General features: G+C 39.3%; 2 protein-coding genes across 2 annotated transcripts in view; both read right to left on the bottom strand.

The window, feature by feature from the left end:
- Positions 1–2200: 2200 nt before the first annotated feature.
- Positions 2201–5963, bottom strand: LOC306712019 (C-C chemokine receptor type 3-like; the record flags this gene model as incomplete). Its single annotated transcript, XM_079181113.1, has 2 exons — positions 2201–3056; positions 5788–5963. 2 exons carry the CDS (start codon positions 5961–5963, stop codon positions 2201–2203), a joined length of 1032 nt encoding a protein of 343 aa, XP_079037239.1.
- Positions 5964–17737: 11774 nt separating this feature from the next.
- LOC306712018 (collagen alpha-1(XXI) chain-like) overlaps positions 17738–23017 on the bottom strand; it is a gene marked incomplete at both ends in the record, with an annotated part of 53575 nt that continues 48295 nt past the window's right edge. Inside the window, 3 exons of the mRNA XM_079181112.1 lie at positions 17738–17925; positions 18354–18431; positions 21370–21564. Of these exons, the coding sequence (XP_079037238.1) occupies positions 17738–17925; positions 18354–18431; positions 21370–21564 (461 nt within the window). The remainder of the gene's footprint in view (positions 17926–18353; positions 18432–21369; positions 21565–23017) is intronic.

The following is a 23017-nucleotide window of genomic DNA, read 5'->3' as shown; positions in this document are numbered from 1 at the left end:
AGATATCTGAAATATTGGACAAATGAAACAAACTATCTGCTCCATGTAAATGTAAATTTGTGAACTGAGCCTTTACAACTGAAAACATTGTTAGCAGGTAGTGTGTTGAAAATAAATTCAGCAATATGTCAATGACTCAAGACTTGGTTATATGAGGGGATCCTGTCCACATCAGTATTGCAACCTCCTCTTCTCTTTTCTACTCCAGCACTGTTTAAAAAAAGTCTTCTCAAGAAACAAGTTAAAGGAATGCAAAAAACAGAAACAGTCCATTGTTCCAAAGCTTTGATTTAATAAAACAGCTTAGATTTACACAAGCTAATGCAAAAGCCAACTCAAAGAAAAAACAACCAACTATTAAACAATTGTTTTGATCCAGCTTTCTTGTACAATTTGCTTCATATCAGCCAAAACTTGAATAGACAAGATACAGGACATTACATCATAATCCGCTGTATTTTTACATCATTCAAAAAGTGTTTGACAAAGGACAGGATTGATAATAAACACTTCTAAAATATAAAAAAACTAAATCAGAACAATTATAGTCACAAGCAGTAATTTGCAGGTTCATGGCCAGGTGGAAAATGGCTGAACGAGTGTGAACACTCGAGTCATTGTTGTGGATAAGCACACTTGGATAGTTACATTACTTTACTTTCTTAACTGATAACCTCTATTGGCAATGGAAACTTTAAGGAGAAAACACGATCGGCTCAAGCTAACCATTTACAGTTCTCCATGTGGTTTCTCTGTGGCTGCAATGTATTGTTATATTTTTGAAGAGGCGCACATTAGCTACCGCATAGCTACGGCAGAACAATAAATCCACCTTTACTTTTGAGACAGGTTTGTGGATGGTAATCCTAATAACTGTATTCATGGTGAGCACATTCAGTGTCAATACAAGGAGTGTGGGGGGGGGGGGGGGGGGGGGGGGGCGGCTTTTGTGCTGGTGCATAGGTGTAAATAGCATCTCTTACGGGAATGCAAGCTTGGTAATTTTACACCAATTGTTATTTTAAGTTTTTTATTGTAAATACAATCTTTCCTTTTCATAACCAAGTTTTTAAGTCACATAAACTCAACCATACCATACTTTTACGTTCTGACTTTCACCCAGGAGAGCCCGCGAAGAGCCCGCGAACGTTGACTTATTTGTTATAGAATTGACGTACTTACGTTACGCCACTTCTGTAGTTATTTCATCCCAAACACAATTTGTTGTATATACATACTATTTAACTATTTATTTGTATGTACGAGTTGTCTATTGAAATTGATGAAAAAAAAATTCTGCTCCATTCATTTGCACAGCGTGCAACGTCATCCAATTAGAGCAGCAATGAATTTGATCACTGTACAAATTTAAAATTATTTTTGTTCAGGGGTCATTTGGTGGGTGTTTATATCATTTGAATTTCTGCATTTCTTATGGCTAGCTTTGTATGCATTTTTCATGTTAGCTTCGGGCAACATGTACAGTACATTCATTGATAAGCATTTTTCCACTAGACTTTTGCACTATAGGGTCCAAGACAAAATTCAGGAACATTCTAAAGTTGGCGACTGTGTATCTTTATAGTTATATCTAACTCACTTTTGTACTGTGAAATCCTAATGTGAAAAGCTATTAAGTATTGTTGTTAATTTTTCTATGAATGATACATTTATTTTGTATGTCTTTCTGTAGTTTCCACGGAGGGAAATAAACCATATGCAGCAGTTTGAGACTCGCTGCGTCTTGTATGAGGATATGTTGTATTTAGAGCTTCACTAATCAACCTCTGACCTCTAGAGGGCAGAAAGTCACCAAAAACAATTTGTAAATGAACTACTGCAATAAAAAAAGCTAAAAGATCAAGGCTTGTAAATCAGCGTCATGCTGATCAGTTCAGAGAAAGAAACATTATATTATAATTCCCCAAGTTTTCAAAGGGCAAAACGATTTGTATATAACAAGCAAGCGTGGCGTATTTTTCTGTAGGGAACCATCTTTTCCAGGAGCTCAGCTTTCCTCTGTAGTCTACATTTATCATCTATATCCTGATGTCAAATGAAGAGGTGACATGAGCTTTAAGAACGGTGAAATTAGCAACATTATGAAAGTGGCCTAGGCTTAGGTATTGGATTGTATCTGTATGTTTTTAACCAGTGGTTTGTTGAACACATGGCAGTCCTGAAAAACAAAGGCCTTCCCCTACTGGAGCTCGTTTCGTGTACTTTTTGTAGACATATTGGTTCTACTCTGTTGACTGACAGACATATCCTTTAACCCCGGGAAATGTTTCACCAGCAACTGTCTGAAATAGTTCTGGAACTTTTTCCCAACAAATGTGTAGAAGATGGGACTGATGCAAAAGTAAGTGTAGGCCATGACACGAGTGACTTCAAGAGCATAACCCGTTTTCTGCTTTCCCTCACAGGTAGTGGCTTCATCATGCATCAGCATTACAATGTTGAATGGGGTCCAGCACATAAAAAATAGCAAGACAATGACAAATATCAACCTGACTGTCTTAAACTTGGTAATTATCTTGGATGACATGACAGTGATAGCAATCCTAACATAGCAGTAGATGATAACAACAAGAGGAAAGATCAAGAAAAGGATAAGCTGAAGGTAAAATCCAAAGTTTCTCAGCAGCTCAACATTAATAGAAGGTATTTCACCAGGGAACTCCTGACAGTACGTTGTGTTCTCTATATATTTAAAAGTGGTGTGCAGAATCATTGGCCTGATGCATGCCAGCCCACTGACCAGCCACACCACAGCGCAGGAGACTGCCGCATAACTTCGACTCCTCAATCTCAACCCGCCCAAGGAGTACACAACTGCAAGGTGTCGGTCGAAGGTCAAAAGGGTTAGGAAGAGGACAGAGCTGTAGAAGCCCAGATAGTAGACGGTGCCAACAATCTTGCACATGACCTTGCCGAAGATCCAGTAGGAGAGCTGCAAGTAGACTCCCATGAAGGGCAGACTGCTCATGAAGATCAAGGAGGACACCACCAGGTTCAGCAGCAAAATGTTGGTCACAGTGGTCAGCTTTTCAAACCTAGGAGGTGGTTAGATAGAAAGAAAGACTAAATGCCTAATGGTCACACAAACAGTTTAAGATACAGCCACGTTGATACAAAACTCTGAATCTGAAGACATTTTGAGCGGAATTGGTCAAAACGCATCGATAATCAGATACAGTCAGAAGTAACCCACTTGAGCTTTATTTTACGCATCATCTGTACGTTTGAGCTGACAGAGAGAGAGAGAGAGAGAGAGAGAGAGAGAGAGAGAGAGAGAGAGAGAGAGATCGAATCACAGCTGAATCGGATCAGATCAAAGTAGTGCTGTATCAAACCGTAGTAAACTGTAACATGGTTAACTGTAAGATTTTTGTATGTATTGTATCGCAGACAATGTATTGAGATACACATTCAATTGTCTTGAGAGGAAGAAAAAGATACACACCCTTAGTGGTTTCTTGGGTACTTTAGAAATTCGCCAAAGTAACAAATGGCCAGAATCCAATGGTCAAAAACATTTTAATATTTTTAGAGTTACTTTAGGTCCCATTTCTTTTTAAATGCATGGACATTATATGTCGGTCACCTCTCTGTGTCACAAAGTACAATTAGGAATAAGATAAAACTGGTAAAACTTGCTCAGTCTACATCTTGCTTTTAGCAAATTCAGCTTTCCCCTGCGTTTGATTAAAGGGGGGGGGGGGGGGGGGGGGGGGGGGTTTACACTGCCTAGAACGGTGTTGATTTTACTCTACCACTAGGAGTCCCCAAGGATTTAAAACACAACTAACTCCAAGTGTGAATTATCATTACAATTTTGTTCCTGGGGAATTTTTGTCTCCATATTTTTTAGCCCTAAGGAACATAATTACACATAATTAATACTGCAAATTAAAAAAACTGAGATGGAAGCAAAAAAACTGAAACACGAAGAAAATATCCCCACTTTTAGTGAATCATAACCGTAATTATCAGAGGTTAATGCATCAAGAATAATATCCATTGAACATAATTTCAGTCATGCCTTTTGTTAAAAAGGCAGAACTTTTGTTGATTTTTTTAAAATGGCTTTTTAAATGTGAAACAGAAAATGAGGCCAGTTTTCACTCATTATTTTTGATGAACAGGCAGCTGACATAGCATCTCTTCAACCCTCCATAATATACTGCAGTAAATACTCTGTCAGTCTGAAGACCAGGGAGACATTCCTGAGCTCATCTCTGACATTGTCATTTGTGTTTCCATGACCACCAGATTTATTTGTGTGTTCACAGAGGTAGAGAGCTGTGCTGGAGACCAAGTTGGAAAGAGAAGAGTTGGCAGACAGTGTCACAGTGGAAGTAGATAGGGTGCTTACAGAGAGAAACTTTACTTATCGCAAAGATATGTATTCCTCTCTTTCTAGATACAAGAATAAAAAACTGTATGAATTCATCTTATACTCTCCCAGTGTCTTTTTCCTGACAACCTGATGACATCTCCAGTCATATCCTCCGGTGCCCCAAATGGTCTAGAACTAAAGCCTGGTCCGTCCATTCTGACTCCCAAATGTCCAATCAAATAATGGACTCAAATATGTAGAATATTTGTAAAGATTTTTCTGGCTGGAGGAGATGACAATACGGATAGAATCGTCTGTATTTGAATGACATTTTTCACATATGATATGATATTCTCTCTACCCCATGTATGAGAGTACATCATGCATCCAAAATAGAGCCTAATTGGCATTCAAAATACAGAAACATAAAAAAGGATGTGGAAAACGTATTGTTTGAGCTCTTTGATACAAGCCTCACTGTTCACTGTCCCACAATTGTTTCAGAGCTGGATTAAGTAACTGCTAATATGAACCAAATATGCAGCTGCTGCCTCACATGCATTAAACGTATTCAATTGGTCAAATATTGGGTGACTTTTATTGTGAAGCACTCACAGGAAACAGGTATTTTGCTGACCGCTATCAAAAATGTGTCTACAAAACATTTGGCATTGTTCATCATTTTTTTTTTTCAAGTGAGTAATGTAACAAGAATGCACAAACCACAGTAAGCTAGTGCTTGTCAAAAATGAATGAACAATACTTTTCTACTGATTCGTTTTCAAGTTCAATTTGTACCAGCTCTGCACTGGTCTCAAGGAAATGGCCATATCACACTCCAAAGTTTGAGTCTCTAGATGTGTTCATAGACTCAGACAGTAGACTCAGTGCTTGTTTGCCTATGAATATTAGCATGCAGAGTTTGGCCAAACTCACTGCTAGAGTTACACACCTCTAGTACCTAGTGTTTCAGATTCACCTCCAACTTGACAACAAGGTAACCAACTTCTATTAGATCATAGTTGCTTATGCCATGATGGAAATAGTGTGATTATTGACTAACTTCGTAATCTTTTTTTGACATCAATCATTTAAAAGGTTACTTTGTACGGCTGCTCTATAAACATGTAACTCCTCTTTTATATTTCTGACAACGTAGTTGCTAAAGGACTGTTTGATGCAGCATTAAACTGCACTTGTGATCACAGGGGTTGCTAAATCAACCAGGACAGAAATGTAATCACAGGTTATAGTACAGTAAATGTATGTATTCTAGAAGGTAAATCACTAAATCTTTTTGATCAATTAAACTGTGCCACGCCAACACTTGCTACCTCTAATCGCTTTAAACGGCAAAACCAAACTACCATTTACTTGCGACAGATTCTTTTACAAATTTCTTCTGAAGTACGTTCTCAGTGTTTGAATTGACTTGGTCCACTCACCGATGGATGATGACCAGGACCAGCCCATTGCCAAAGACACTGAAGAGAAACATAAAGTAGAAGAGGATAGATAGCTGAGCTCCCAGATAGTTGACACGCTCCAAACTACACGGTGGGACTGGTGTCTGTTCATCGCTCTCATTACTGTAGTCATAATCATATGTTGAAAGTTCCATCTTCATCTCAAATGTTGGCAAGAAAATCTGTCAGAAACAAAAATGCAGTCTTAAACATTCACAGAAGGATGCAGTCAGTATGAATTTGAAAATATAAAATGGGTAATCCTTTAGGAAATGTGTATAAGAGCTAATAAATGCTGCATGTGAAAGCATGCAAATGAGCAGAGATGGAAAATAATGCTGTTATTACATGCAAGAAACACAGGAAATAAAAGCAGACGTTAAAGGGAATGAGCACCAAGCTGAGCTGACTTACCGTCTGGCCAGAAGGGAAGCTTCTGCTTGTTCTTTGACTCTAAGGGCCAGAGCTGTCTGACTCACAGTGAGTTCAAGTCACTCCGTGATAAGTCAGCCAGATAGGGGACGGAAGTATCACAGATGTGTGTGTGAGTGTGTATAAGGGAGAGGGAGTGGCTGAATGTACTCCTTTCTGTCTCAACACTCCCTCCAAATCACTCTGTCTCCTCCCTGGAGTGTTCAGTTGAGACTGTAAAGCTGAATTCATGCAGACAGGACAGCTGCATCTGTAAACATCACATGTTGTCAAACAGTCAAATCACATGGACAACTGTACTGACCATCTTGATGTTGGAATAGTGCTGTTAGTTAGGAGTCAAGGCCATGAAATAGCAAAGTACTGCAAAAGACCACAGACAAACTTATCAAGTGTGCTTGAAAAAGGTAAGACTAGTTGCTCCCTGATAAGGTTGTGACCTTGGGAACCCAGCAGAGTCCCTTAGAAAGCTGTCAAAAACTCAAGCTCACATTTCAGCCGGTTGAAAAGAGGGGGAAAGAGGTTTTAGTTTAGAGTCTAGAGAAGAGTTGTTTTTTAATGCATAACATGAGCTATCCATTCAGGTAGCTAGCCCAAACCTTCTGAAATGAACCAGCATTAAACATTTTTTTAAACTTAAAAAAAAAATAAAAGTTTGACCGTAACATTATCTTTCCAACCGGTGAAATCGTGGCCATCAGCCTGGTCTACTTCTCCGTCGTCCGCTCTGAACAACCCCCAACAGCGAAAGGACAACAATAAGAGTAATGGCACCTTTACGTTTTCTTCACCTTCGATAAGTTGTTTTTCGTGGGCAGCTTTGGAATACCGGACATCTTCTGAAGTTGGTAGTCCTCTGTTGAGGCCTTGTGAAGCTAGGTTTGAGCTGGGTTCTGGTGCGACTGGGTTTGAGCTGGGTACTGACGAAGCTGCGGCTAGGATGGGGCGATCTGTAACATAGATTGGCAAAAAGACATATTCCTGAAAATACATCCCTGTTGTAAGGATGAACCCCACCTACCCTGAAGCCAGCCTGGATATTCAGATGGGTTGCAGCCAGATGATAGACGATTGCAACAATCCTAGGAATGTCATAAATGATAGTTTCCCCTTGGTTTCAGCATCACATGCTGTATTGATGTGCTTTTTAAGTGGCCAATAGACATTCCTGTCTAAGGTTAAAGCCGATGGAAGCAGTGGGGTGGAAAGGAAAGCATAACCAAAAGGAAGGGAAAAATAAGGATTTGCTCCCTGGTGGTCCATTGATAAGATTAATAAGGTTGTGGTAGTTGACATGAGGGAATATAAAAAAGGGAGGGATAATGTCCCTTGTGGCGGAGATAGTACAGGCAATTGTTACCAGGGTCCGCTTTCTACAGAGGTTAGCGACCCAACTTGCTTGAAACCACGTCTAGCAACTACCCTGTCCAGTCTGTGAACAGTGGTCACTACAGTTTTGTCAAAGTTCCAAATATCTGCTGGTCCTGATGGACTGCTGCCTCTGGAGAATTTCTGCAATGTTGTCAAAGAAGGCATTGACATTCAGCCTGTTGAAACTGCTTGACCTTGCTAGGCTTGGTGACTGTGGCTCTCTCAGTGCCAGCATTGGATACCTCTTCAAAAAAGCACTCAGAGGTGGCTTGTTCTTTTTCTGCCCAGGTATGTGGAACTTTAAATTGGCATGCCACAGCAAACTGATTTCACCAGGGAGACTTGCAGACTTGCCCTTCCTATGAAGTCAAATCACTGTCAAAATCCAGAGTGCAAATGAGAGCCGCGCGTATTTTACTTTGACGAGTGCTTTTACATCACTCCGCGAGCCAAAATCTGCTGTTTTGAGCAGGTTTAAGCTTCGCAAGCGAATTTTGCTCGCTCGAAAGTGAATTTTGCTCGCGGAGTGATGTAAAAGTGCTCGTCAAAGTAAAATACATTTCATTTGCGCTCTCGGATTTTGACAGTGATTTGCCTTCATACCTTCCTTCCTTCTTTTTTTTCTTCCTTCTGTTTGTATGACCCTACGACTGTGGCTCAGTGGTAGAGCAGGGGTGTCCTTCTATCAGAGGATCGGCAGTTCGATCCCCAGCTCCACTAGTCCATGTCAATGTGTCCTTGGACAAGACACTTAACCCACCTTGCATGGTAGTCCCTGTCATCAGTATATGAAGATGTGTGAATAGCTACATGTAGTGTTACAGCACTTTGAGTGGTCGGAAGACTAGAAAAGTGCTACAATTGCAGTCCATTTTACAAAAATGTATTTATCATTTTAATTTTTCTTTAATAAAAAGGCTTATTATGCACCCTCCTGTGTATTTCGGTCATTTTGTGGCTACATCATTTGTACTAATTTAACTGTTTACATGTTGCATAGCAACCAGCAACTTTAAAAGCTAGCAAAGTAAGCTTCTGCAGGGCTGCAGCTGGATAGTCACATGTGACAATTTGACCCGAAAGCACTGAGACAACTTGAAGAAATGAAGTCACAGATAATAAACAACCTAAGAGCTCAATATGAATCCTAACACATGAATTCACTGTCCAACAATGATGTTAACAGAGAGAATAGAGCTGAAACAAGTGGTTTAATAACCACAGAACACAACGTTCTCTTATTAGAAGATGAGAATAATATAATACCATTGTTTTCTTGGTTGACATCACTTCACACCTGAATGAACTGAATTTAAAGCTGCAGGACAATATAGTGAAATTATTTTTCTAAAATGAAGTACTTTATTTTAAGAGTCAAATTTTTTTAACAGCTTTCTGTTACATATTGTATTCTTTAATCCAGCCCTTATTTCTATTTGAAGTGAGAGAAGAATATGTATTTATTATTAGAGTATGTATTATTTATAATTCATCCATTTCAATTTGAAAACTGATGATAAATATTGTTGAGATATTATTCAATTGAATGTTCTGTATTTGATTTGACAGTCAGTTGTTGACTACATACAGACGTTAATACAACTGTTGGCTAATTCAATATATATGGGACTAATTCATAGCACAAGTTAGACATTATTGTGATGTTCCGGACCTTTGCATGAGGAAATTCTCTCTAAATGGACCTCGTTGAACTTTAATTGAATACCCCTGTTCTATATATTTCATATTACACATACCATTAAAAAAGAGCAAGACCAAAATGTTTGTCCTTCTCTCAATACCTTTTGACTTATTTACCCTGTCTGTGGCTCTCCACTCCAAGGTATATTGTTTAATGTTGTTTTGTAAAGACTCAGTAATTTTCTTTAACAGTTTGTCATGCCCTTCAGATATTTCCAACCTTGCCACATACTTGGCCCCTTGAGGCCTCGTCTTATTGAAGATGTTTGACAATCGACCAGAAAATGATCTGTCCTGGAAAGCTGGCTTTTGCAATGCCATCGAGGGCTTGAACTTGAAACCCGAGTGAGGAGCTAGACTTGCTCACCAAGTGGCTCTGCGGGATGTCAAAAGAGTCAGCTGTCAATTCTTAGCCGGTCCTAACATGGCTCTGAACTGTTAGAAAAGGACTTCCAGTGGCTTCAGGAACTTGCAGATCTGCTCCGTAAAGTAGAAGCGGCTAAGTGCGAGGATAACTTACCAGGCCTCAGCCTTCCTCGGAACATCTAGAAGGGTAACCCCCATTGTGGAGATATTCTCCTCCCCAGACCTTAAATACAAGTCTGATGAGGACCCAGACAATGTCCCATCCACAAAAGGCCACAACCCCTCAGAAAGTGTCGGAGCTTCAGGGAAAAGCTGCTCGACGAAGTTTTTATAAAAGAGAATATTAGACGCTTTAAATGCTGCACCTTGACAACACACCAAGCTAAAGACTGTGAAGTGCGCATCCACTGTTCTGAGTGTGACAGCAATTGTCAATTAACTGCGTGTTAATCTACAATAATGTATCATAAAGCGCTCTTTTTATTTTGAGTTTATACCACCACAAGCTGGGTGTTTTGTCAAATTCAGTCATTTCTCAGCCTCATTTCAGTCACTTGTAAAACACCAGCTGATGTCCTTAGAGTTAGATTTACAATAGCCGGTAAGTACAAACTTGACAAAGCTGCCTCACAGGATGGGAATCCCAAAACACAATTTGTGAAAATACACAAATCGGTTATAACACATACTGTACTTGCTGCAAGTGCAGTTAAACATTAAAATGTTGTCATTTTAAACAATGCATTTGTGATCTTTCATTATGAAGGCGATTACATGAGTATCTTACAGTGAGATGGTCTGAAAAAACAAATATGAACTGAATATCTACAGCTCATTTACACTAAATCAAAAGTTAAAATTGTAGCCAAATCATTTGTGACTCAGTGATACTCAATGCACAAGACCCAGAATAAACTGGAACCAGAGACTACTGGTGCAGATCATAATAAAGGAGGGATGGAATACATTATTCAATTAATACATAAATTAAAACACATGAACAAGCAAAGAGAGTGAACAATGTTCGACTAAGCTGCACCATCAGGGAGGTCAGTGTAGAGTTATGCGTAAAAAGAGGACATTTTTACAAAATATGAAGGCTAATTATGAATAAACCACCACTGCACACGAACCCAATCAAATGTACTTACTCACAGCATGCTAAGGCGACTCAAACCACATCATAAAATACACATGCAAGATGCCTACTCTACCACATGATCCCCCCTTCAGCACAGCACAAAGCCCCATAAGAAAACGAAACAGAAAATGGCCCATTCAATTGATTAGTTAAAAGGCACACTCAAATGTAATAAGTCTGGGAAAAACAGTGATGGCTCCTCTAGTGTCTTTGTTTAAAACGTCCGAGACTGGAACACAGTCCCCTTCCCCAGTTGAAGACATGCAGGCTACTGGAATCAAATCAGTCACCAAACAAAGGCTGGCCTCAGCTGCTCTCTCAGGTCTGTCTGAGTTCAGGAAGAAATGCCCAGATGAGGTCCTGGGTCCTAATGGTGGGTTGCCTGTTACCTGCCTTCCCACAACTTAAGCTCGTTGGAGATGAGTCAGTCCTGCGTAGAATCGATCACCGGCGATCGGAGCACAATTCATGCTGTTTAGATTTGTGTCCGACTTGATCCCGACTTGCTCTGACGTCATGAACACGTGGTCGTCGATGTCCTCACAACGACTGCAAAGACCCAAGGGCATGATGGGGAAATGTCAGGCTGTCGCCTGATCAAAGAGCTGATTGGTTTTTAGATTTGACAACAAACACCACGTTTTGTAGAAAATCCTACTTTTCTGTGTAATTGTAATATTTAACGCTAAATTGTTAGCTATTAGTCTCATGTTGTGCAGTGAAGGTTTAATCTAAAAACCTGCATGTTTCCGAATCAGCCCTGCAGTAACCGTTTTATAGCCTTTTCCATCCCCTAACCTTCTCCGCCCACATGCTCACCTATATCCCTTTTCCCCTCAGCTCTTCAGTACCAACTCCTTTGCTTTTCAAACTATCTGAACTTGTAACCTTGGACCTGTACCTGCAACCTAAACTCTTTACCCTGAAATCTGTGCTTACCTGCCTGCCTGACCCACGGACAAATGATTCTTTGCCGCCATACAGAAAAAATGGCAAAATATATTTATATTTTAGAATGCACACTAACATAGATCAATTTTCTGAGTGGAATGTTCATCGACATTACTGTCCTGCAAAGAAAGTGGTGCATTATGTAAAAGCAATGCCTATTGCACAGTGGATTGATGTGTGTCTGTGCTCAGCTTATATATATCCTGTTTATACAGCACTGAAGTACATGAATTTCAGTTTCTTATCGAGAAAGTGTAAACACCCTCATTGGCTGGCCATGGTTGCAAGAATGAAAAACCACATGGGGAATATATTGTTATAGAAAAGATATCGCAGATTTGTAATTATTTTTTTCACTGAAAGTGTACTTTGTGCAAATACAATTACAATACAAAATGGGGAAAATGAAACGATTGCAAATAAGATTATTGAATGAATTGCAGACAAGGGTGTTAAACAGCTATAGTTTAGCTCCTGAACTACAATGGGGAAAATGACACATTGCTGCCTTTTTAGTTCTGGTCCAGTTCGTGACACACTAACTTTTTATATGCAAAACAAGAAGAAAGTATTTGACAGCAGGTCACAGAAGAGTGACCCAAAATAGTAAAAACATGATGAAGTGCACAGGGTAGGATACATGATGAAGTGCACAGAGTAGGATACATGATGAAGTGCACAGAGTAGGATACATGATGAAGTGCACAGGGTAGGATACATGATGAAGTGCACAGAGTAGGATACATGATGAAGTGCACAGAGTAGGATACATGATGAAGTGCACAGAGTAGGATACATGATGAAGTGCCCAGTGAAGGTTACAAACACAACAGACCAGAGTTGTATCAGCTTTTGGCTGTCTAATCAGCAGACATCTCTGCACTTACATGCTGGCAAGCATACATGTCACCACGGTTACCCAATAATATACATATAATATGCATAATTTTAAACATTGCTTATTTATCGACAATCAGCAGATGGATATCATCCTAGTTTAGCTTTTGAATTCATGCTAAAATCCCATTATCTACTATTATGAGTTGGTCCATTTGCTTTTTGAAAGCACAAATATACTGCTCCAGTGTCTGCTTGGATGGGTCCGTCCCAATTGCTTGGTCTTGCTCAGGGTTGGATTGACAACAAAGCATCAAAGAATCTTTAAGGTGTATAATATGCTGACAGGATCGAAGAAGACAGAGCAAAGCCAAGTGTTTGTCAAACTTCATTTTGATATCCGATTTGTGTGACATATCCCTTTGAATAAACCTGCACTGATATTCATGAAAACAGCAATCAAGAAATCAGTGAAAATTCTGTGTTGCATAATAAAGGTTTATTTCAACATAAAATAATTGTACAACCAAAACATTAACACAATGTATTTGCAAATAGTACATAATATATATAAAAATAACAGCATTTTCCAGCAGTTATGGATATTAGACATAATGTATGTTTCAATATGTTTCAATATATTACAAATACAGAGGATAGACAACATAATGCAAACATGTGTAATTTCATAACGAGGGTTTTGTTTAACCACTGTAATCTCCAAAACTAATATGAATAACCTAGTAAAACTCAGGTCAAAATGCTAAAGATGACAAATCATCTGCAATTGAAAATCAGCTTTCACACAGCGTAGACTGTTCTGCAGTGAAAATGGTTACTGATAGTGTGACACCGCTGTGGTGGCGGACAGTTCTCAGAATTGACAGATCATACACAGAATGCTGTTTCAAGATACCGGTGATACCGTGTTTCACCTTAAGACTCAGTCACAGCATTAAATGTGAGACTGTACTAAGCAGAAAAACTGGAGCTTACTCAGTAGCAGAAGCTGAAGTAGCATGACAGTGATATAGTGCTGCAAATATTTTTAGGTTAGAGGGTAGAGTGGGTGGTTGGTTGTGCAACACATGTGACTGATGCTGTAGTCCCTGTCCTGTCACCGACCAACAGTCATGGGTTACCCAACCTTACACTAGTATTTTCTCATTATTGTGTCCCATGAGTTGTTGGGTTTAGTATTTCATTTCAATAAAGTTGGGGAACTTACAACAGATTAAAAGTAGAAGCAGCAGATTTGGAGCCGATCCTATTTGACATCGCAGACTATCCCAGGGTTGATATCAATTGACAGATAGAGACTGACAACCATTCACACATTCACACCTACGGGCAATTTAGAGTTCTCAATTAACCTGAGCTGCATGTCTTTGGACTGAGGGAGTAGCTGGAGAACCTGGAGCGAACCCACGCAGACACAGGGAGAACATGCAAACTCCAAGTTAGTGACATTTATATTTGGTCGGTGTTTACATTTTACATCTAAAACATAGCTGGGAGATGTCAAATTCATGTTTCTCTGGGGATGAACCCATGACATTCTCCATTACGTTTCATCCAGCTGCCCCCTCAGGCCAAAATAAAACTTTGTACACAAGATAACTTAAAATGTAATGTACATATTGCAAAGACATTTCTTTAGCACATTCATGGTCCCCAAATGATGAACTTTTATTATTTTACTGCTATTATCTTGGGATTTTACACAATGGGAAAGTTTCTAGGAATAGCAAAATCATCAAGTAGTCATCAATCTATTTAGTACTGTTGGATGTGACAAACAATGCAGCCTCTATGTGCTGCTGGCTATAGCTTTAGACTTTTATTTTGTGTAAAATCACTAGATTTAAATACCTTAATGGTTGCAAAAGAAGGTACTGAAAAAGCTGTAAGCAAAATGCATTATTTGGCAACATACAGCAAAGTTGTATTGTATCTTCATGCATTACAATCATATTTCTATCAACAATTTGAAAAAAGATTCACGGCAAAAACAACAATAGTAAGAAACACTAGAATAGTCACTCTAAAATTCCAATGCACACCTAAATTCCTCTCACATTTTAAGACTTGAATGACTTCATACACTCCAGCTCAATGCTCTTACAGCAGCTTTATTTGACAGTTTACAGTTTTTACAGTTTGAGAGTAACAAACATTTGAACCCCAGAGAGCGGTTCTAACCCGTTTGTTACTCTACAAGGTGTTTAGAAAGGTTCTAAGTCTATGACATGTTTTTCAGTTCTAGCTATAGATGAAATATTGAGTCTATCTTCTTGGGAAACTGGGTCGGAGCAATTTCCCATAAAACAACCGATACTTTCTGTAAATGGTGATGGAAAAACAGTCTTGTAAATTTGTGTCAATAAAATCGAGAAATATCTTGTTTTGCTCCTTGCCAACAGATTGTTTCTCTGCTTATTCTTGTAGAGGAACACCTTAGCATCTTAATGTTGCTAAATCTGGATCTGACAGAGCAGCTCTATCTGGCTTCATAGACCAGGGGCCTGAACTATGAAGTGAGTTCAACAAAACCAGGCTATCTTTTAGTTATCTGGCTTAACTAACCTTAACAACCACAATCCCACTTAATGGTCCTACGAAGCTGGTTCTCAACTGGGTTAATGAACCCAGCGTCTCTCAATCTGTCTGTGAGCGAGCACATAATTCAAAGCGGTAAAAAGGTTTCCTTTCGTATCTTATAATCATCCACAGTACACATAAAAGTAACCAAAGCAAAGTAGCACAAATGAGACTCGCACACACTCAAGATGCTGACACACATAACCAACTACATGATATGAATATATGATAAGAGTATGTATAGTCAGTAGGTGGTACTTTTATACCAGTTGATTTCTTATCAGGAATATAACCTGTTCTAGAGCAGGGTAGGTGTTCAGCATCAGTTACCATGGTGATCTACCCCGGTTAGAAGTGAATCTCCATTGTTGAACTGAAAACCAAGGGTTAACCCTGAAGTTATCTCGCTAACCCTACATCCCACTGCGTAGTTCAGCCCATAGATTGAATTACCCAACCAGCTCTAAACATGCCATCATAAAAATGCTGTCACATAAAAGCATTGATAGATAATAGCAAAAATAAATCTACCCTGTCACATTGTGGGCCAACTGTATAACTTCACAAAAGTAAACATGGTGAGACAGTCAAAGAAACAACTGAAAAACAAGCAGGGGAAGCAGCTGCTGAACTGAATGAGAGTAATACATCATAGAAATCAAAATGTTTTGAAGCGTATCCAGGCAACCAATCATACGCCAGCACACTGCACAGAGCAGCAGCAACAGTACCACAGACGAGTCTCAAAGAGGTGCTACTTGGTGACAGAAGGGCTGTTACCACTCAGTCAACTGTCCTTATATTATAGATGCTCTATAGTGAGCAGTAAATTGAGATTTCGGACACACAGTAATCATCCTAATTTTTCATCATCACTTACAGATGTACCAATTGAGCTCAACTTTTTATAAAGAGTTCTAAGCATGGAACCAATGACAACATTAATGTGACCATAAAACATAATTTGAAGCAAAAAAAAATCATAACAGAAAAAAGGTAAGATGGACATAATTACCCCATAAACCATTGGGAATGGCGACTCGCAACTCCCGGAACACTTTTAACTAACCATTGTCGATCTAACTATATTTCTATAGAAGAGAGTGGCTAGTATCACATGACTTTTGTACTGATGGACTTAATGCTGTGAAAATGTAATTCTACTGAATTTATCCAGACCGGGAGGAAGTGGATAAAGTTTGAGCAAAAAGCTTCTTACTGAATTCCCCTTACTTACTGAATTGAATACAATATGAAACAAAATATAAGCCTGAATAAGACCAATATCTAAGAATTCACTGTAATCCACACACACACACACACACACACACACACACACACACACACACACACACACAGAAAAGCAATGCAAAATGAGTCTATGTAATATTGGCAAACCAAGAAAGAAATAATTGGTTAAAAACAGACAGTGATGGATTAGCACAACTGCTGGTGCTCCAGCAGACTGATGATGCACTGCAAACTAGCAATGTTGCAGTTGGAGTGATATTTATTCGTTTTTTCTCTTTGACTAAACTGCCTGATCTAACTGTTAGCTAACCTTTCACAAGATAATCATGTCGACATTGTGTGTTCTTTCATTGTGACATGTCCCCATCCATTGTCAAGGAGTAGACTGTACCTCTCACATCATTTGTAGACACAATCGCACTGAAGACAGGAATAATCTCAGTGGTTGATATGAACCTCATTTGTGAAGCCATGGGAACTGCACTTTCAAGCACAGCATGAGTGCTAACTCATGTCCACTTCTGTTAATAATATGCAGTTATATGCAGTTTTTGATGGATATGGGCTCCTAGTGGGCAAAAATATTTTTTTAATGAATTAAAAGAGACTTGGTCTACTTGAGTTTTGCTCTCAGTCAGAGGTCTCATACCATTGTTTGCCACATGAGCTCACATAGAAAAGCCTACGGTCTTATTAGGCTGTTTACAATGCATTAAGACTTATTTTTATTTAATTCATTTAATATTGTTTAATTTGTTTAATATTCGTTTAATTTTCTGTGCATGCATGTTGCATTGAAATGTGACGGGCCTGCTGGTTATGTTGGCCTGTAAGCATCTTATTTTGTTAGCAAAGCCAGCAGCAACATCAGGAAAAAGAGGAGGTAGCTATTTTTAATGTCATTTTGCTGTTCACACAAAAATAAACACAACTCAGTTATAACTATTTTGGTTCTCATCTGACTGAAACCTCACTATCTAAACCTGTTTTTTGAAACGTTGCTAGTTTAAAATTGTATAAAGCCCTGTTAGCCTGGTATCTCAGTAAGCTAGGTGGCTAGCCTGCTGACCGTCTTTAAGCATGAATTCCATAATGATGAACTGTTTACTTTCAGTCAACTAACAAGGTTATTTCTGCCTCCAGTGTAGCTGTCCACACACACTTTGTCATGAAAAAATCAACAGTCACACACATCTCTGTAAATCAGGGATACAGTAAATCGCTTCCTCAAAACGCTTGGGTTTGTTTCATAGCAGCCCTTCCCACGCTACTATGTTATCAGACGTTGGGTCCTTTGCTGTAATGTTCCCTGAGGTTGTAGGTCTGATAACACATGGAAACATCACAAACCCCTGGAAGCCCTGGGTGGCCCCGTTTACCAGGTTCTCCTAGTGGTCCAGGTTTTCCAGGAATACCCTGGTTTCCTGGATGGCCGATTCCATCGAAGCCCCGAGGACCCTGAATCCCTGTAGAAAATAAGGTAAAATACAGCTGTTCCTGGTATTTCTGCCTCATTTATGGCAAGAAAGTTCTATTAAATTAGCTCATCTTTCAGTCAAACTAAAAGATGGATGATGAATTACATCTATTCATGAATTAATAAGCTAGTATAGCTTCCAGAGAAATACAGCACTGTCTGTTACTTGCCCTCACATCTCCCTCACCTCACCTACCAAGCTGTCACTAAAAGTACTCATTGAAAATTAAGTACCAACAGGGTCCACCCACACATTTATTAAAAATGCAACACTACAAAGAGCCTCGATGCATTTTTGTTAAAAATTTTAAAACTGATCTGACAGGCCAGATGCCAGAACAGGTTGCTGAAATAGCTTAATGGGTGAAGACAGAGAATATTATTTCAGAAAATATTATAGATGGGCATTTTACATACCTGGCTGTCCAGGTGGTCCCGGAGGTCCATGGTAACCTTCTCCTTTGCTGCCTTTGAGCCCTCTTGGTCCCATGTCACCTGGGGACATAATATGTCTACTTTTAAAAATAACAGCATTAGAGCTTCTATAGATGAGCTGTCAGATTGAGAGCTGCAGGAACCCAATTATCTGAAGCACTTATTTGAAGTTTTAGGTAACATTTATGTAAATTATGGACACTGTTGCTTCAGTGCACAATGAACCATTAGACAGAATTTTAACAGGTTTAGTTTAATGTTGTTTCCTAAATGCTTTCAGCATTCAGACAAAATGACAAAGCTAATATGTTGATGTTTAGCAGTAGTGGTGTAACAGATCACGGTTAATCCGTGATTGGTACAGATCCTCCCTCACGGTTCATCACACATGTGAACCACGGATTAATTACACTGTTACAACAATAATCACTGCAGTGTGAAATAAAGTTTAACTGACTATCGTTATCAATATTCACTAAAATATGTGATCAGAACATCATTTATGTTTCACTAGTCTCTGATCTCTGATAATGTTACATTATTAAACAACTAATCCGTGTTTAAATTGACAGGTGGAGAGCTAACGATAGCAGCATTGCTAACAGCTAACAAACGAAGGTTCCATTCAGTTACATTATGATGTGTTCAGGCTCTGCTCAGTGAAAATGAGTATTGGGTGAAGGTAAATTGTAACGTTATCATGATGTGTTCACATGTAATCTGTAAAATGTAGTGTTAGTGAGAAACATGAATAAATCTAGTTGTATGAAGGAGATGTTTTCACAACAACATAAATAGATGTTAGAGATGAATGATGAGCTGTTTACACTATAGCTCTAATTAGCTTATAATACATCATTAAAGATTTAAAGATTTAAAGATTAAAGATTTTTTTTATTCAATGAAAATACAATCTTGTATTTCCTAATCATTTGAATTGATTGTTTTTAGGAAGAAGAAAAAACACTATTACTACACTTTTCTTTTGTTCTGATCCGATCTGTGACTCTGATCCGTGATCCGAACCGGGAGTGTTATGATTCGTTGCACAACTATTTAGCAGCAGGTATAAGGTTTCCCAAGTTCACCATCTTACTTTAGCATGCTAACATTTACTTATTAGCAGTAAATACAAAGTTACAGTTACAGGTACAGGTACAGTTGAGAGTGATGGAAATGTCATTCATTTTTCAGATGTTTGGTTGTAAACCAAAGTATTGGATAGATTACAAATATGACCAAATGAAGGCGCTGGATAAACAGTTATGACATCTCCAAAGTACTTACAATTCATTCCGAGAGGAAGATGAATACCTGTACTAAATGGAATGGCAAGAGACTTTTCACTAAAAACTGACAGTCAACCTTCTGGTGGTGCTGGATGAAATGTCAGGGGATTACTAACGTGATTTAGGATTCATCATCTGGGAACCACGCATGTCTGTACAAAATGTGTGCCAATCCGTCTACAAGAAGAACACTCTGACCTGCTCGGGGCACTAAAGGACAAGTCAAGGGACTACCAAAGTCAGTAGGAATATATCTTCTGGGCACCCTGAATGTCTGTACAAAATGTCATTGCAATCGCTGTTGAGATATTTCAGCCTCACAAAAATGATGGAATGCCAGACAGGCCAATCAAGATTGCCATCACCCGAGCCGTGGGCATCGCTATAAAGCCTTTGTATTCAGTCGCCAGCAGGATGCTGTTAGTGTATAGCCACTTCCCCAAGCATAAGAATTTCAAACTGAATCTGTTCTCTGAGTGGTTCATAAAGAACCAACCAGGCTTAAAGGGGTACTGCAGTGATTTATTTTGATACTAAGTTTGGAGACTCGCTAGAGTCCTAATAAACGGATAAAAAATCAATGCAGCAGAGGCCAGGATATCCTAAATGTACATCTCTTTCAAACTCCATGCCTCCAATTTGAGACACAGACTTTAAGATAAACCTCTTGTCTCCAAGCCCAGCTTTTAGTCTCTTCTCTCAAGCTTGATACCTCTAGAGCCGTTTTCAGCCTTTGCCTGAAAAAAATAAATTAATAATCCTGTGCTTCTATTTTGAATGGGATTTTTTTATGCAATGGAGTGCCGTCTAATCACACTCCTTAACAATATTTGGCGTTAATGCCTTGTAATGCTAATATCAGCAGAGGATAAACTGAACCCTATACCTCTGTTAAATGACACTATAAGTAGACGAATTGAAGACGTGTCGGATGACATCAAACAACAGACCACAGCTCGAATTAAGGACAGTGGTCATTTTGCATTACAAATGGACGAATCTACAGACATAACAAATAAAGCAGTTTTACTCGTTTACGTGAAACGTGTGGGACGGGGACTGACAGGAACAATTTCTCTGCACAAGAGAGCTCCCTACTACTACGACTGCAGAGGACATTTTCAGCTCAGGTTCAAACTGTACCATCTTTTCATTAAATACATTTGAGATGTTGAAAATGTTCCTCGATTTCCTTGTCATTAAGGGGTGATGGTGGGTCCCGCAGCTAGACCAGTTGAGAACCACTGCTCTAGAGCTCCTGTTCTCCTGTCTTAAATAGTGGAACTGTTACACAGTAGAGGAGTGGTACAGTTTGGCATCTTTCTCAGCTGATTAGCCACTGCCTGTCTTAAGTGGTGATAAATCAAAGACAGCTCATTGAGATGGGTTTGCATTTAGTATTTGCTGTCTTTTGCTCGGCTGACTTTCACTGATGTTCGCTTGTTTAATGATCTTGTTTTATGGGGTACAGTGAACATCAACACATCCAATTTGTTAGTTATTGACACTGTTTTGATTTTAATTGTTGATGAAAGCAACAGTCAAATTTGTCCTCGCTCTTCTCTATGAAGTTGTGTTATTTATTATCCTGTTTTCATCAGAGTAAGGAGACTGCCGTTACAGATGGTCAGACACCACTGGCTTAAATACATTGAATACAGATAACATGAACTTGATTAATCCCTTTAAAGACAATCAATCTATATCACCATTGAGGCCTGCAGGGCCCTGCATTCCAGAAGGTCCAGGGTAACCGGGAGTGCCCCTCCTGCCAGGGTAGCCTGTAGTACCCATGGAGCCTTTGGTTCCTGGTGCTCCTGGCTCTCCCGGAGGTCCCTTCACGCTCTGGCAGGGCTCACACCTAGCTGGAGGGGCCAAAGTCTGGAGCAGTGCTGGGAGCTGATCTGCAGGGCACAGCCAGAAGATGCTGAGTAATCCAGTAATATATTAAATATTATGTGATAACTACTTTCATAACAGAGTCTGACCATATAATACTGTCCCTAAGGGATTTTGTTGCCATAATATGGGAATCCATAGCCAATCAGGAGCCTGTTTGCTACAAAGATATTGTGTCCTTTCCAGTCAACTAAATATGGTCCCTCTTATCTGTGCTCCTCCGGTCTATTACCCTAAAATTGATCAAGGTCGACCATCATAGAGGATCTTCCAATTAGAGCTACGCCCATTGATTGGCCAATATATTCATTGTAAATTGGGCAAACTACCTTTACCGACAGGAATAACATATGTGCGTGTAATCAGGATGAAAATTCATTTTTGCAACTTCGTCAGATTTTTCTTCCTCAAAGGACATTGTTCTTTATCAAGTTCATCTCTGCTCATTTAAGGAAAGTGGGTTTCAAATATGTGTCATCCACAGCAGCAACCTTATATCATCAATCCACAAACCAATTATAGATTTGGATTGACTTCAGCTATAATCAGTTCTGGAGCAACAGACATAATCTATGTGGATCAGGCATGCTGTGATTTTCTCCAAATCTACATTCATCAAATAATTGTATTTATATTACTAATTGAACAAAATGACAAAATAAAATGGAAAAAATGACTACATTTTAAAGCAAAAATTCTCCTCAGCTCTATGGAGTGTTTTAGTTTGACAGCCTGCAACTTTACTGTTCTGGCTTACTCTCGATGTTCATTTACAAAGCCGGGCCGGCTCATGACCTTCGCTCTCCATAGCGCCCATCTGGCCGACAGCTTCGTGGAGGAAGTGTAGTGCCACCCATCGGTTTGCCCCCAGAAAAACCCTGTTAGCTCTGTCAGCACTGTTGGTGTTGTTTGTATTGTTCGTGCTGCTAGCACCATTAGCTGCTAGCTGCCGAATGCTCTGAATTCCGTTTAGAGAACCTTTAACTTTGTAAACTGCAGCAGCAGCAGCTGTTTTCAGCAAAAATGCTCTATAAGCCCACTGTACACTGTATTCAAGGTTTATTAATATTGAATGTATCACATGTCCAAATTCTTCAACTTCACCACTGCACATCCTTGAGTCCCCACTAATACACCCGCCAAGTGTGAAGTTGACCGGATGAGCGGTTCTCAAGATATGCGAAGGACACACACACACAGAGATCCCTTGCTTTATAGATAGATGTGATTCCTCCATCCTCTTGCATCATTGTTGGGAGCAGCTATGATGATTGCAGACAGAGGAAATGGAAACAGGGAGGCATGTAAAAATGGAAAGCTCCATAGTTTTGCTTTGGTATGAGGCTAAAAACTACAAAGACGGTGGGATGTAGGACTGATTATTACATTTGCATTCTTGTCAACAAAGGTAAATAACTGAATATACCATTTTATGTTGGGTTATTTAACATTGCGCTA

The sequence above is a fragment of the Pholis gunnellus genome, assembly GCF_910591455.1.
Source record: "Pholis gunnellus genome assembly, chromosome: 20".
In the NCBI taxonomy this organism is placed as follows: Eukaryota; Metazoa; Chordata; class Actinopteri; order Perciformes; family Pholidae; genus Pholis; species Pholis gunnellus.
This window is presented reverse-complemented; position numbering and strand designations above follow the sequence as displayed.